This window comes from Camelus dromedarius, chromosome 4 (genome assembly GCF_036321535.1).
Source record: "Camelus dromedarius isolate mCamDro1 chromosome 4, mCamDro1.pat, whole genome shotgun sequence".
NCBI lineage: Eukaryota > Metazoa > Chordata > Mammalia > Artiodactyla > Camelidae > Camelus > Camelus dromedarius.
Genome location: NC_087439.1, coordinates 16,066,115 through 16,079,046, shown reverse-complemented (window position 1 = coordinate 16,079,046; position 12,932 = coordinate 16,066,115). Strand labels below are relative to the sequence as shown.

General features: G+C 38.7%; 1 protein-coding gene across 13 annotated transcripts in view; it reads left to right on the top strand.

Moving 5' to 3' along the window:
• NCKAP5 (NCK associated protein 5) overlaps positions 1 to 12,932 on the top strand; it is a 918,970-nt gene that overhangs the window by 728,875 nt on the left and 177,163 nt on the right. For all 13 annotated transcript variants that reach the window (XM_064484702.1, XM_064484710.1, XM_064484704.1 and 10 more), the window contains 2 exons: positions 2,369 to 2,407; positions 11,065 to 11,184. In XM_064484702.1, coding sequence (XP_064340772.1) covers positions 2,369 to 2,407; positions 11,065 to 11,184 — 159 coding nt within the window. The remainder of the gene's footprint in view (positions 1 to 2,368; positions 2,408 to 11,064; positions 11,185 to 12,932) is intronic.

The window sequence follows — 12,932 nt, the reverse complement described above, 5'->3', positions numbered from 1 at the left end:
AATACATGATATATAGTTTGACTTCAAATTCTCAGTTATGAATTGGAATGAACATTTAAAAACTGAAAGATTTTCAAGATTATGCTATTGGCCAATTTCTGTGGGCTGAATAACATTTATCACCATTGTGATTAGATATAACAAAGTGATAAAGGACAAAGAAAAAGCACCAGTTACAGAAAATATGGTTTATTTTGTTCTGTGATAGTTCTTAGATATGCTTTAACTTGGCCTGTACTAAAAGAAAATACTTAAGAATACTTTTTCTTCAAAACTGCAGTTAGTTTCAAGAAAGGCCTTTCTTTTTTACTTGATGTGAACAACGTAAATTTGAAAAGGATTCTGATAGAAAAAAAAAATCCCTCTTGTGCATACAGTTCAACTAATCAATTATAGGTAATCTGGTTCTAGTCATTTTACTGCTGTGGTGTGAATGTCTGCTAGCCACAAGTTGATGACAGCCTGTATTTTAATTTTCAGTGAGGCTTACTGGTTGCCCACTGTCATTAAGGATGTGCTATTTTGTCAATATTGAGTCAAGAAACAATTAAGCTTCATGAAAACATTTTTTTTTTACTGTAATCTGTTGCACTATGCTAGACAGAGAAACAAGCATGCATAGTTTAGCATCACCAAACGTAAATTTGTTATTGAGAGAAAAATAAGATAAAAGTGTGGTCCAGCCTTCAGCTGAATGGGAGAATTACCAAGATGATTTCATGATTACATGCATATCACACTTAGAAATGTGTTCTTGCCAGCCTCCTTCCAGCTATGTTCTCTTTGAAACCAAGGAACACATCCCGGTCACCTAGCTTTGCAAATAGAGACTCTCTGCAGATTTGTGCTGGATAAATGAAGGAAGAAATGAATGAACAGAAATACCTTATATTTAGGATATTTAAGTATCCTGACTAGATCTTTATTGCTGTCAGTTTCAGTTATCACACTAAATGTTTATAGTTTATGTACTGACTAAAAACTATCACATAATTCCCCTATCTACTATAGTTTGTCAATAAAGGGCATATGGGTACATAGCTTCAAGGCTGTAGTGAAATTTAGTAAGTGACTGTTTGTGAAGTGCTTCTGAAATCTGCAGGTGAAAAAGAAATCTTAATACAAATATATATAGAAATAATGAATGATTATCTGGAAAAAGTGCCAGATCCTTGAAATACCCAGAACATGCTATTAGTTTTTCACATGGTTCTTAACTGGAATTGTGTCACCTGTCTACTCCTCAGCCAGTCACTGAGAGGGATGGAATTACCAACAGTGGCTTAATTAATCAAGATTCACTTCCTTGGGCTGACAGGGGCCCAGCTTTTCCTATCATCGCAAGCTGCCTGATACCTAGAGAAAATTGAGATTCTATTAATATATTAGTGACAATTATATTTGGTTATGTATTGGAGGAAATTCAACATAACCGTGGCTATTTGACTTCTTCCTCGTATTAAGAAGTTCAGAGATAGTGCAGTTCCATGGATCATCAGGACCAGGCTCATCTGATTTTTCTGCCCCCAAATACTTAATATGTGACTTCCATTGTCAAAGTGGTTGCTGAAGCTCCAGCCATCACTTTTATATCCCATATAGGAAAAAAAAAAGGATGAGCCCCCTCTTTCTGTGAGACTTCCTATAAGTCCAAGAAAATAGACTGCTAATTACTCATTGGCCAGAAGTTTGCCACATAGTGACAAGGAAGGCTGGGGACTATAATTGGATGTGCCTAGCCAAAAAATCAGGGTTTGTGGCTTAGGGGGAAGGGGAGAATGAAGGATGGAGTAGACAATTACCAGACTCCATCACAGGTAGCAATGACAAGAGGGTGGCATAAACAAAGATGTGGAGCAGGAAAGCAGAGCATACAGAAGAGGAGTTGTCCCTGTTCTGCACCATTCGACCTGTGTCTATTGCAAGTAATTTTAAGAAGTGAAACAGTCACACAGCAAAAGAATAGGAAGGAGAGGCAAAGGACGTTGTAAATCAGCAAAGTGTAGAAACTGTGTACAGATAATTAGGATCATGTATTGCACTATATCATTTTTTAGCATTCTTAAAGTACTTTACGTATGAAAGGATATTATTTTTCCAAATATGGAAATGTGAAAGTCAAGGTATGAATGATCTTTCCAGTCTAACCATCTTAATTAGCAACAAGGTCACCTTTGGAAAAAAGCAAAATATTACCTACAAGGCTAGGCTTATTATGAAAAGAATCGGGTCCTGTAGAAGTAGAGGAAAGAGGCAAATGAGCTAATTAGCTATATAGTCAGCTGTGGGAAACTTATTGGTAAATTAGAATCCATGCATAGAAAGTCTCATTATTATAAACGGCAATTCTTTTCTTTATTTTTTAAAGGTAGCCAACCAAGTTGTGCAAGCTCTGCTCACTCAAAAGGTAGGTCACTTTCTGGCTTTATTATTTTCAAAGCATTTATGTGAATAGATTGGAACTCATACTGTCAGACTAAAGGAAACCATGATTGATAGCTGCAATACTTTTCTATTTATTCTGTTAGGTTAAAATTGTGTGTGCTTTAGATGGCAAATGAAGTAACATCAGTGACCAATAGAATCATAAAATTTAAACTCCTGGGAAAGTAATAGAAAGCCTTTTGAAGATGAAAGATTTCCAGAGGCCCACCCAGATGAATAGCAAACCTATCATTTTTATTTAGTAAATGCAGATATTAAAGAAGCTGATGGATTCCTCAGGTTCCTATAAAATGAATAGCCTCTGATGGCCAGCATTAAGAGAAGCCTAAAATTCAGCCAGAGACCTTTGAGGTGAGGAAGGTGGTTTAACTTCTCTGGGTGATTTAACTTCCTCTTCTGTAAAATAGGGGTAACAATCCCCACCTCCCAGAACTACTGTGGTCATCCTATGAAAGGAAGCAGGTGGGGCAGTTCCCACAGGAATAGGTTTGTGGTAAATATAAAACGAATGGTGTTATTTGTATACTTGAAAGTTACTGAGAGTAGATCTTAAACATTCTTACGACAACAAAAAAAGAGTGTTAACTATATGAAATGATGGATGTGTTAATTATTTTGATCTTGGTGGTCATTCCACCATGTAATGTATATCAAGGTATCACATCTTACACTTTAAATATATACAATTATGTTTGCCAATTACCCCTCAGCAAAGTTAGGGGAAAAAACAAATGGTAATTTCTGAGCATGAAATCTCTAGACCTTCTTTATCATCTTATTCTACCTTCAGATCATTTTATTGAGGCACAGTGGGGAAATGTAGGTGGTTGCCCAAATGTGGCTGGTTTGGTGAAATTTTATTGAACCTGTCTCATCTTTTTCTAAGATGTATCTGAGAGGCTAAACTCTGGTTCCTTAAGATCTTGTTTATTCCGAGTTACCTCTCTGTGAGATATTTTAAGAGAAAATCTTAAATCATGTGGCATGCTCAGGAAGATGTGTCTAATGAGAACAAAATAATTCATGACTTTTTTTGTTTGTTTTTTCATTGAATACAGTTTTATTAGGAGTTGACTACTTCTCATCAAGATACTTAAATAAATATTATTTTAAATGTATACTGTAGAAGCATTATGATAATATTTTTGCTAAACTTTCTCCCCCAACTACTTCTGTCAAAATATCATGCTTCCTGCTACAAATGATTTTAACTGGTTCAAATTTTACATTAACATTCCATAAACAGAGAGATATGAGAATGCTTATTAGGTTAGAATTAGGTTCCACTGTGAGTAACAGAGATCTAAAATAATAGTGGCTTAAATTGGCTAAAATGTTATTTATTTCTCAGATGTAAATCTATAGGTAGGCTGTACAGAGCTGGTATGATAACTCTGCTTCATAGAGTTCATAGTGTTCTCAGCATCCTGGTTTCTATTGTGTTATTCTGTTATTCTGTGGGATGTGCCCTCCATTTCCAAGGTCACCTCATGGCCCAGAATGGCTCCAGTCATCACACCCACATTTCACCATCAGAAGGAAAGAAAGCCAAAGAAAATGGAGAGGGTAAAAGGCACACACCAGCTGTCTCTTAAGAGAGACTTCCAAGGTGGGAGAGGGTATAGCTCAGTGGTAGAGTATGTGTTTAGCATGCATGAGGTCCTGGGTTCAATTCCCAGTTAAATAAATAAGTAAACCTAATTACCCCTCTATCTGCACCACCCCCCACAAAAAACAGAGAGACTTCCACTTAACATCTCCTTAAATGAACCTTGGTTACTCAGCCACATCTAAGGAAGCTGATAATGGGGTCTTTATTCTGAGTATGTGCCCAGCTGAAAATTGATTGTCACCTTATTGTAGAAGAAGGGGATGCTGAGGGGCAGCTCATGATCTCTCTCACAACATATTTGAATGCCTTTTCTTTTTCAAATTTAATTTCTCAATCGCTTTCCTCCTGTTGGAAACTCGACACTCATTTAATATAAGCCTAAGGAATGTTGCAGCTCTGTGTGTAACTGTTGAAAGACTTCTCATGCCTATCTTTTTTTTAATGGTGCCTCAGGAAAGAGACAAGAAAGCCGTCAAGCCGTCTGGTACAATATAAAGGAAAATGGGACCTTTCAGGTCTACCACAAAAAATAGCTACACAAATTCAAGTAATAACTAGTAAACAGATAAATCTACCTTGGTACAGTTAAGCAGTAGGACACAGAAGGATGTGCTTCCGTGAGACAGCATACCTCAGGGACGCTATGAGGCAGGAAGAGATGCCAGGGCTTTCGGAAATTCTGGAAGAATCATGTTCTGCAGAAACATGTGCCTCCCAGTTTTTATCAAGACTGTAAATGGCTACAAAAAGGCTAAAATTTCTTTTTAATTAAAAGCACAAAATAGGAAATAAAATGTCCTCTGAATGCAGATGAGAAAACTAATTCTAAAGAGGGGTGTAGCTGGCACAGAGTGAAAACAGAAATCTTGAGTGATTTATCCAAATAAGAAAGAAAGAGAGAAAAAAGAGAGAAAGAAAGAAAGAGCAAAAGAGCAAAAGAAGAAAGGAAGAAAAAAGAAAGAAAAGAAAGAAAGGCCTTGAGGTGAAATTATCATCATCACTATACAGTTCTGGAATATATCAGCTGTTGAGAGAAAGGAAGGAAGGAAGGAAGAGGAAGGAAGGAAGGAAGAAAGAGAAAGAAAGAAAGAAAGGAAGGGAGAGAGAGAGAGAAAGAAAGAAAGAAAGGAAGAAAAAAGAAAGAAAAGAAAAAAAAGAAAGGCTTTGAGGTGAAATTATCACCGTCACTATACAGTTCTGGAATATATCAGCTGTTATGACACAAAAGCAAATCTGTCATGAGTGGTTTCAGCTCCTCACTGTGCAACGCCAAAAACCGTTTTTCTGGCATATCATGAATTGACCCTGATAAGCATCTTGAAGTTACAGAGTGTTTTACCTTTCCAAATACTGATAGAAAAAAAAAAGTATTTCCATAAATTTAGCAGTTTTTGTTAAATGTGCATATAATGTCTTAGTCAGGTAATTCAATTTATCTCAGAAACCCACAGGTTCTCTTAGGAGAGCTGACTGTCCCTCCTTTAGATCAATAACACTAAAGTGACAACGTTAAACCCAGCACACTTCCATTTATGCCTCCAAATCTTAAGTCCACATCTACAAGTGCAAGTGAAATCAATAGTGGAGCTAAACTCATATTTTGGTCTGAAATATGTTTTATCTTCATTAAAATTATCGGCACTGAAAATGTAACTCTCCTAGGTTCTTTTTTTTTTTTTGCCACTAACACCAAATTTAGAAGAAAAGCATTTTTCGCTGGAGTTATTTCTAAGCGTATCAACAACCTCAGCCTTCTCTGCATGTTCTTAAGAATAAGCAAATATGAATGGTGTTTTTTCTTTACCAACATGGAGTAAGGCTCTTGTGTGGTGGAATCTAGCAATATAGCCAACCGGATGAAAACAGGACACAATTTTGTAGCCTGACACTAGAAGAACTCCAGACTCCTACATATTTCCCTTGTAGGAGGGGTGCTCAGGCCATCCTGGTCCATCCACTTGACTAGCAATGTTGTGTGTAGCATCTGGTTTTCCTGCAGAGGGTCTGTTTATGTTTACTGTGCACTTACAAGGAGTTAGACCGCACATGCAGCACTTTAAATGCACTAAATTGTTTTCTTCTCACCGCAATCTTGCGAGATAGGACTACAAAAATAATTTTCCCATAGTTCCAATGGCTAGAAGTAGCAAAGCCCACATGTTAACCAGGATTACTGCACTCAGACGCCATGCTCTTACCCTTGGTGCCATTCAGCCTCCATAGCTACATTCAATCACTTATTGTTTTCCCCAGCAAACAGAGGAGATGCTATGAAAATCAACAGATGGGTTGAAATTAAATGACTAGTTACATGAATTATTAGGAAATAAAACAAAAGGGCAAGGTAGCTAGTGGATTTCTTAAAATTTCTGGAAGCATTACCAGTCCTCTCTAGCAAGGACATACAAGATGTGACATGTATGGTGTCAAAACTGACTGTAAATTTGGAGTCAAACTTTCTCAGAATCAGTTTTATTTTAGACCCTAGAATTTCCCAGTTGTCATGGACCTTAGCAAACATTTAATCCTGAGATTGTCAACTAGCTTTGCTAATGGGTTCAGCTCACTGTAATTCCATAAACTGTTCAGCCATCACAGATTAAAAATGTTTTAATCCGACTGCCTCTTGGCTGAAGGCTTGCACTATTCAGTTTGCCACAGGACTCACTGCTTCCTATTGATTAGGACTGGCCTGATTCAGTGATGCAATTATGTTACCTGTCTTGCCTTAATTAAATATTTGATGTTGAGGTCCTTGGTGAGTCTGAGATAGGACCAGCCTTTTCCAGAAATGGCTTTTGTTTTTACAGAAGTATTAGCATTCTTGAAAGAGACAGGGATATCTCAGTGACCAACACTGAGAAGCGTTGTAACTAGGGGAGGCTGGTGGGTGTGGTGTCCAGTAAGCTTCGGGGGAGGATTGAGGTGGCCCTTGACAAGCCATCTCATGATGCAGCCGAGACCTGCATTGTCTTGAAAACCTTGCTTTGTGCAGTAGCTCCATTTACAGATCAGAAGACTGACGCGACACCAGAATGTTACTTCCTCAAGGTCGCATCGGTAATGAGGACCAGAGCCCAAGCCTCCTAACTCCCAGTCCAGTGTATTCCCATGATATGCACTGCCTCTGAAATCGCTATACCACTGTAATACCATTTTTCCACGATAAAACCAGATTTAAATAGTTTTCAAGAATATGCCAATGATAGTATCAGTATACCTCAAACTTCTAAGGAACTAACATTTTCCTAAATTTCCTTTAGCCTGGAGCTGGTAGTGTTTTGCTCTAAATGCATAAAATAACCATACTCTGTAGCTACTACATAGCAGTGAATCCAGAATCATCTTCAGCCCCAAGCACAGCTGAAACTTACCAGGGTTACAATGTGTGGAACCTCCAAGAAAGTCATGGTTCGAGGTTATTCAGATACATAGGGCCCTTTTAGACCACCATATCTGCCTTGTTCAGTATATTTTCCCTTCGCATCCAGTGGTGATGCCTTACTTTGTTTTCAGTGGAGAGTGGCATACAGATGGCAAAAACAGGACTGGCTATTTCTTTGAACACAAAGACCATTATCTTTGCTTACATGAGATTAAATGTAGTCACATCTTTGGCATTATTTCTTCCTCATAAAATTGTACAATACATCCCCTTTTTTGTTTCAGAAGATGCAACCCTATGTTTTCAGTGGGGTTCACCTCTTGAGGCCTGAGACATACTAGGGAGTCAGAAAAGGAAGGGTTGTGGGCGAGGACAGTTGATCCAGCCCTTGGGGGAGCTGTGGTCTCAGATGGCGGCACCCAAGCCGGAGAGGTCTTTCATTCCTAATGCCTCGCCCGAGAGGCATAGTCTCATTCTTGCCCCTGTAACTGACAAGGTTAGAGTAGCAGCTCTTGCCCCCACCCTAAGTGTGTCATACCTCCTTTATGTCAGTGGGGTTTCAGTGTGAGCCCAGGGAAAGCAATGACGGCCAGCTGCCACTCTCTGCCCAGGTCTCGCTGTAGCAGTCAGAAATTGTTGTTTCTCTCTCACTCCATCTATCCAGTCTGGTTGTGTTTATGTGTGTGCACATGGGCACATGCGTGGTTTTGATTACAGTTTCTTGGGACAATAACTGTCTGGCATCATTACCATCTGCATCTTAAATGAAGAAAACAAGAATGTTGAAACAAAACAGACAATTCTTTTATGTCTACAAATTCTCTGTCCGGCTCAGTTCTGTTGGTCAGTGATTGTAAGACCAGTGTCGCAGTCCTAGAGCCTTCTGTTCCCCCTCTGCTGTGCGCTGATCTAGACCAGCCAAGAGTGATGAACGTGTCTCAAGGTCGATAAATTGTGTTCCTGCTAATGAACTTTAACTGCTTTAAGTAATAGTAATGGCCATGGAAATTTGGGCACTGGTACAAAAACTTGCTTTAGAATGTATTGTTTTTTTTCTTTTTTAATCCATCTGAAGAAATCTTTTCAAGTTAGTCTCAGTTTTGCTGTTAAAAACTGTGGCTGTTATTCCTTCCAAGTCTCCTTTCTTCTTGTGCATCCACACTGGTATGCTTCTGTTTCCAGACCTCTCCCCGCAAATGAGAATGATTGTGTTTTCCCACCCAATAGGTACTATTAATATTTATTTACCTCACAGTCAAGTTTTATTAATTACTTAATTAGCAGTAGTGAAAACAATTAGTGTTTGGGAGCAGGAAGCGTTACATACATGCTAAGAACAAAAATAGACTAAGTAAGACACAGGGGTTGAATTCTAAATAAAGAAAACAAATTTTGTCTTTTCTTTTGAGCAGTGTGGAGGCCCCCACAGTGGCCTCTGCCAAGTGGCGTGTGGCTCACGCATGCGCGCACACACCCCTGCCCCTGCCTTTACGGCTGCTGCCCTCCCAGCACTTGCTTCAGAGTGCCTTATTCTGAACATGATATCCCTTTGCTCTGCTCTGCATTTGTAGGTAGCACTCAGTTGAAAACATCCTATGCATAAGCTTCTCATTTAATTTAATTTCATGGTGAGGCGAGTGTAAACTGTGCAGTGAGCCACACCTTGTCCTGTTTCTTTGCCTCCTGGAAATAGAATGTATCAGCCCAGAAATGAGGGTCCATGCTCAGGTAAAGCCCCAGAAGCTAGATCTCTCTGGCTTCACACTTCGGTTGTCATCAGATTATGTCTGAAACAGGCCCACTCACCTCTGTGACTCCTGCTTAGAACCTGGGAAGCAGAGATGTTGACTGGTGCTCTCCTTGGCTTGCAGAGCCTTAAGCAAGGCTGGTAGCTGCCCCCCATCAGAATATGTAGGTAGACAAACTCTCAGCATTGGGAAACTTAAAATTCTCTCTCTTTTTTTCTCTTTCAACCAGTACCTGGATTTTAAAAAAAATTCTTTTTATTAAAGTATAGTTGATTTACAATGTTGTGTTAGTTTCTGGTGTACACTATAATGATTCAGTTTTATATATATATTCTTTTTCATAATAGGTTATTACAAGCTATTGATTATAGTTCCCTGTGCTATACAGGAGGACCTTGTTGTTTATCTACTTTGTATATAGTAGTTACAACCCTCTTTGTCACACCATCACTAGACAATAGAATTCATCATCACAATACCCTCTAACAAAATTATCACACAAGTTTATTAAGCTCTTACTACTCTGTGTGGTGCTGTGCTAGGTGATGAAGGTGTCAGAGCAATATGCTTGCTCTGTTGTTTATGTGAGGATCTTCTCGGGCTTGCCTTTTGAGAAATGTGTCATCTAATTAACAAGATACGTCCAGAGCATGAAGAAAATCAACACAAAGTAGTATATGACATTAGCTAAATGTCATATGAGGCATCAAGGGCTTACTGGAGTTCAGAAAAGGAAACAGATTAAAGTGGTGGAGGATGCCAGATAAAAGTATCAGGAGGAGACAGGTAGAAATTGAACTGGACATCAACCAAAGAGCCAAACTTGGGCTGGAAGAAGTGGGTGGATGAGAAGGGAAAGGGAGGTAGAGGAGGGAGGAGGGTGGCAGAATGCATGGTACTTTGAGAACTCATTCTTTGCATGTTAAGAGCAGACGTGTTTTTTAAAAACAGGAAATAGTGAAAGACAAAGTTTAAAATGGAGAAAAGAGTCAACTATTGATGAACCTTGAATTGGGGCTTGATTCTACCTGGTCTTCCTTGAACTCCATCAGGGAGGATGTAGACATGTCAGTATGAGTCTCTTTATCACAAGTTAGTTTGGAAGGCAGCCCCTTAGTGGGATTCCAGAGAATTGTACAGCTCCTGTGTGTCAGCTCCCCTCATGAAAGTTGGAAAGAGGTCTCTGTGGTGTTTGAACTATTCAAAAGGGTTGCTCTAAGAGGATGCCAAGGTCAGGGTCCTCTACTTCTTCCCCAGCATAAAGACTAGAACAGCCCAGAAGAAATGGAAATCCACTAGTTGAGAGGTTGGACAAGTTTCAAGTGGCCTTTTAAAGCCTTCACTTCAGAGTTATTTCACTCCGTCCAAATGCATCACTGACTCGATTAGCAACCACACTGAGAGTTTCAACTTATTTCCACAAATGACACCGAGAGGCTCCATCAAAAGTGATAGTTTCTTTAGTTCATCAAATCTCTATTCACTCTAAAAACATTATTGTCCTTGTGGTTTGTGCTTTATGATTGCTTTTATGAAGACAGTGAAAAGGCAAAATATATAGGTGGAAACTTAAATTGACTTTCTATCACTAAGATTTACCATTTTCAAAAATAGCATGCTAGATTAATGCACTTCTGATTTCAAGGTGCTTTTTTTTCTTTGCATTGGTCTTCCCTGAACATAATAATTCTATCAGACAATGGGCTGTGGAAGAAAACATTGTGTGCAATTTATTTCTGGGGTTTTGAAGAATAAAAATACAAAAAAAATTTTTTACTAATGCGTCTGGAATATCAGATAAAATATGGTTATAATATGCAAAGTGTCTTTCAGTTATAGAATTTTTTGTTTTCCTTTCAATGTGTTTGTTGCAGGATCTAAGGGAGGAATGTGTAAAGTTGAAAACAAGAGTATTTGATTTGGAACAACAGAATCGAACGTTAAGCATCCTGTTCCAACAGCGAGTCAGACCAGCTTCTGATCTGCTTCTCCAGGTATGTGTTTATGTGGAAAACAATCTTTGCTACTGAAATGCTATTGACAAGAAGTGACTTCAGTTCAGAAATTACCACTCTCTCCAAGGGCAAGACATATTGCATCAGAACCTCAATTCTTTCCCCTCTCAAGTGATGTCATTAAAATTGAATGTCTGTTCAGTCGCTCACCTTTTAAAGCTAATTTTGATAAAGAAATGCATCAACAAATAAGAAACAGGTAAAAAGGACAATCAGAAGTATCACTCTAGGAAACTAACTGAAACCGTGGAATGGAGTCAGGAAAGCATTGATTGCTTTGGGGACCAGCATTAATACTCTTGCAGTCCATGATAAGCAACGGAGAGTTTTATGTAATGCCAAAGTGAGTTTCTTTATTTCAAACTCTCTGTAATCAGAATTAGAGCTGAGGCTTGTTTGCGTTCACATCTCTCTGTGTGCAGTCTGCAGCCTGCCTCCTCACAACCTAATACTTCCTCTCCTCCAGTTCTGTGTTTTACAGCTTCTCTCTAAGTGTTCTCTCTGCACTCTTCCTTTACCCGCCTTCATAACAGGCAAAGTTGTGGAAATCATTTGAGTCATTTTAGAGTTGTCCCTGAGAAGGCACGAGAGAATATATCTGACTGGAGGAGAAACATGGATTGGCAAAGGGGTCTGGAAGGCTGATCTTTGCTGTTCCCTATTTTTTAAAAACCCTATTAATGTGCATCATTGCTCAAGGATAAATCCCCAGCTGCCTGGTCTAATTGGCTTGGAAAGGGAAAAGACAGAGGTATCCTCCAGACTGCATGCCACCACTGTAGCCACTAGCCATGTGGCACTATTGAGTTTAAAAAATAATTTAAATTAAAATTAAATTTCCCTGTCAAACTAGTCACATTGCAAGGGTTGAAAAGCCACCCATGGCCAGCAGCTACCACATTAGGCAGTGTTTATATAGAACATCTCCATCATTGTAGAAGTTTCTCCAGGACAGAAGGTTGAGACAGTCTTGTTAATTTGCCCTCTGAACTTTGGCACAAACATCTTTCCCTGACTCCTCGGGAAAATAATGAGAAATTGCAGTTCGTTTCAGAGAAAGAAAGATGTGTGGTAAAGCTGAATATCAAAGTGTAATTTTCCCCCCAAATTAAAATAAAGGAGCTCCCTGAATTGTAAAATAGATCTCATCTCTTAAATTAATTTTCTCTCTGCTTTATCTGTTAGAGCATAATTCATAATTTAAGACTTAAAAATTGTGTGGAAAAAAATCATCTATCTCTATTCTGTTTCCTGATCGTGGCCCCGATAAATATTGGTCATAGAGAATCTTGCATCTGTAAAAAGTTGTACCTCGTTTGCTCTCTCGTAATCAAGATCCAATATTATAATTACTTTTAACAGCTGTTGCACGTTCATGAATTTTTCCGTTTGGCCTGTTTTCATTTAAGGCTTTTCTAAAACAACTTTTAAGGATCTACAGTCCCTGTTTGTGAATCATGGTGGTTTATTTCCATAGTAAGCACACGTGCCATAGATATTTAAGCTTTTTCATTGGCTGTCATGAATTTCTCAAATACATATCCACACACTGGGATGATGTTTGTGCTAATGACAGAATTCAGTGGTTTATTCTCTGGGTGTTTTCAGCCAACACACTGTTTCTCCCCAAATAGACCTCACTTCCAGGAGCTGTTCTAATTTAAATGGAATTTGTAAAAGACGGGCTGTTAATAGTTCTGTGAAGTAGAATAATAACCATAGGATCC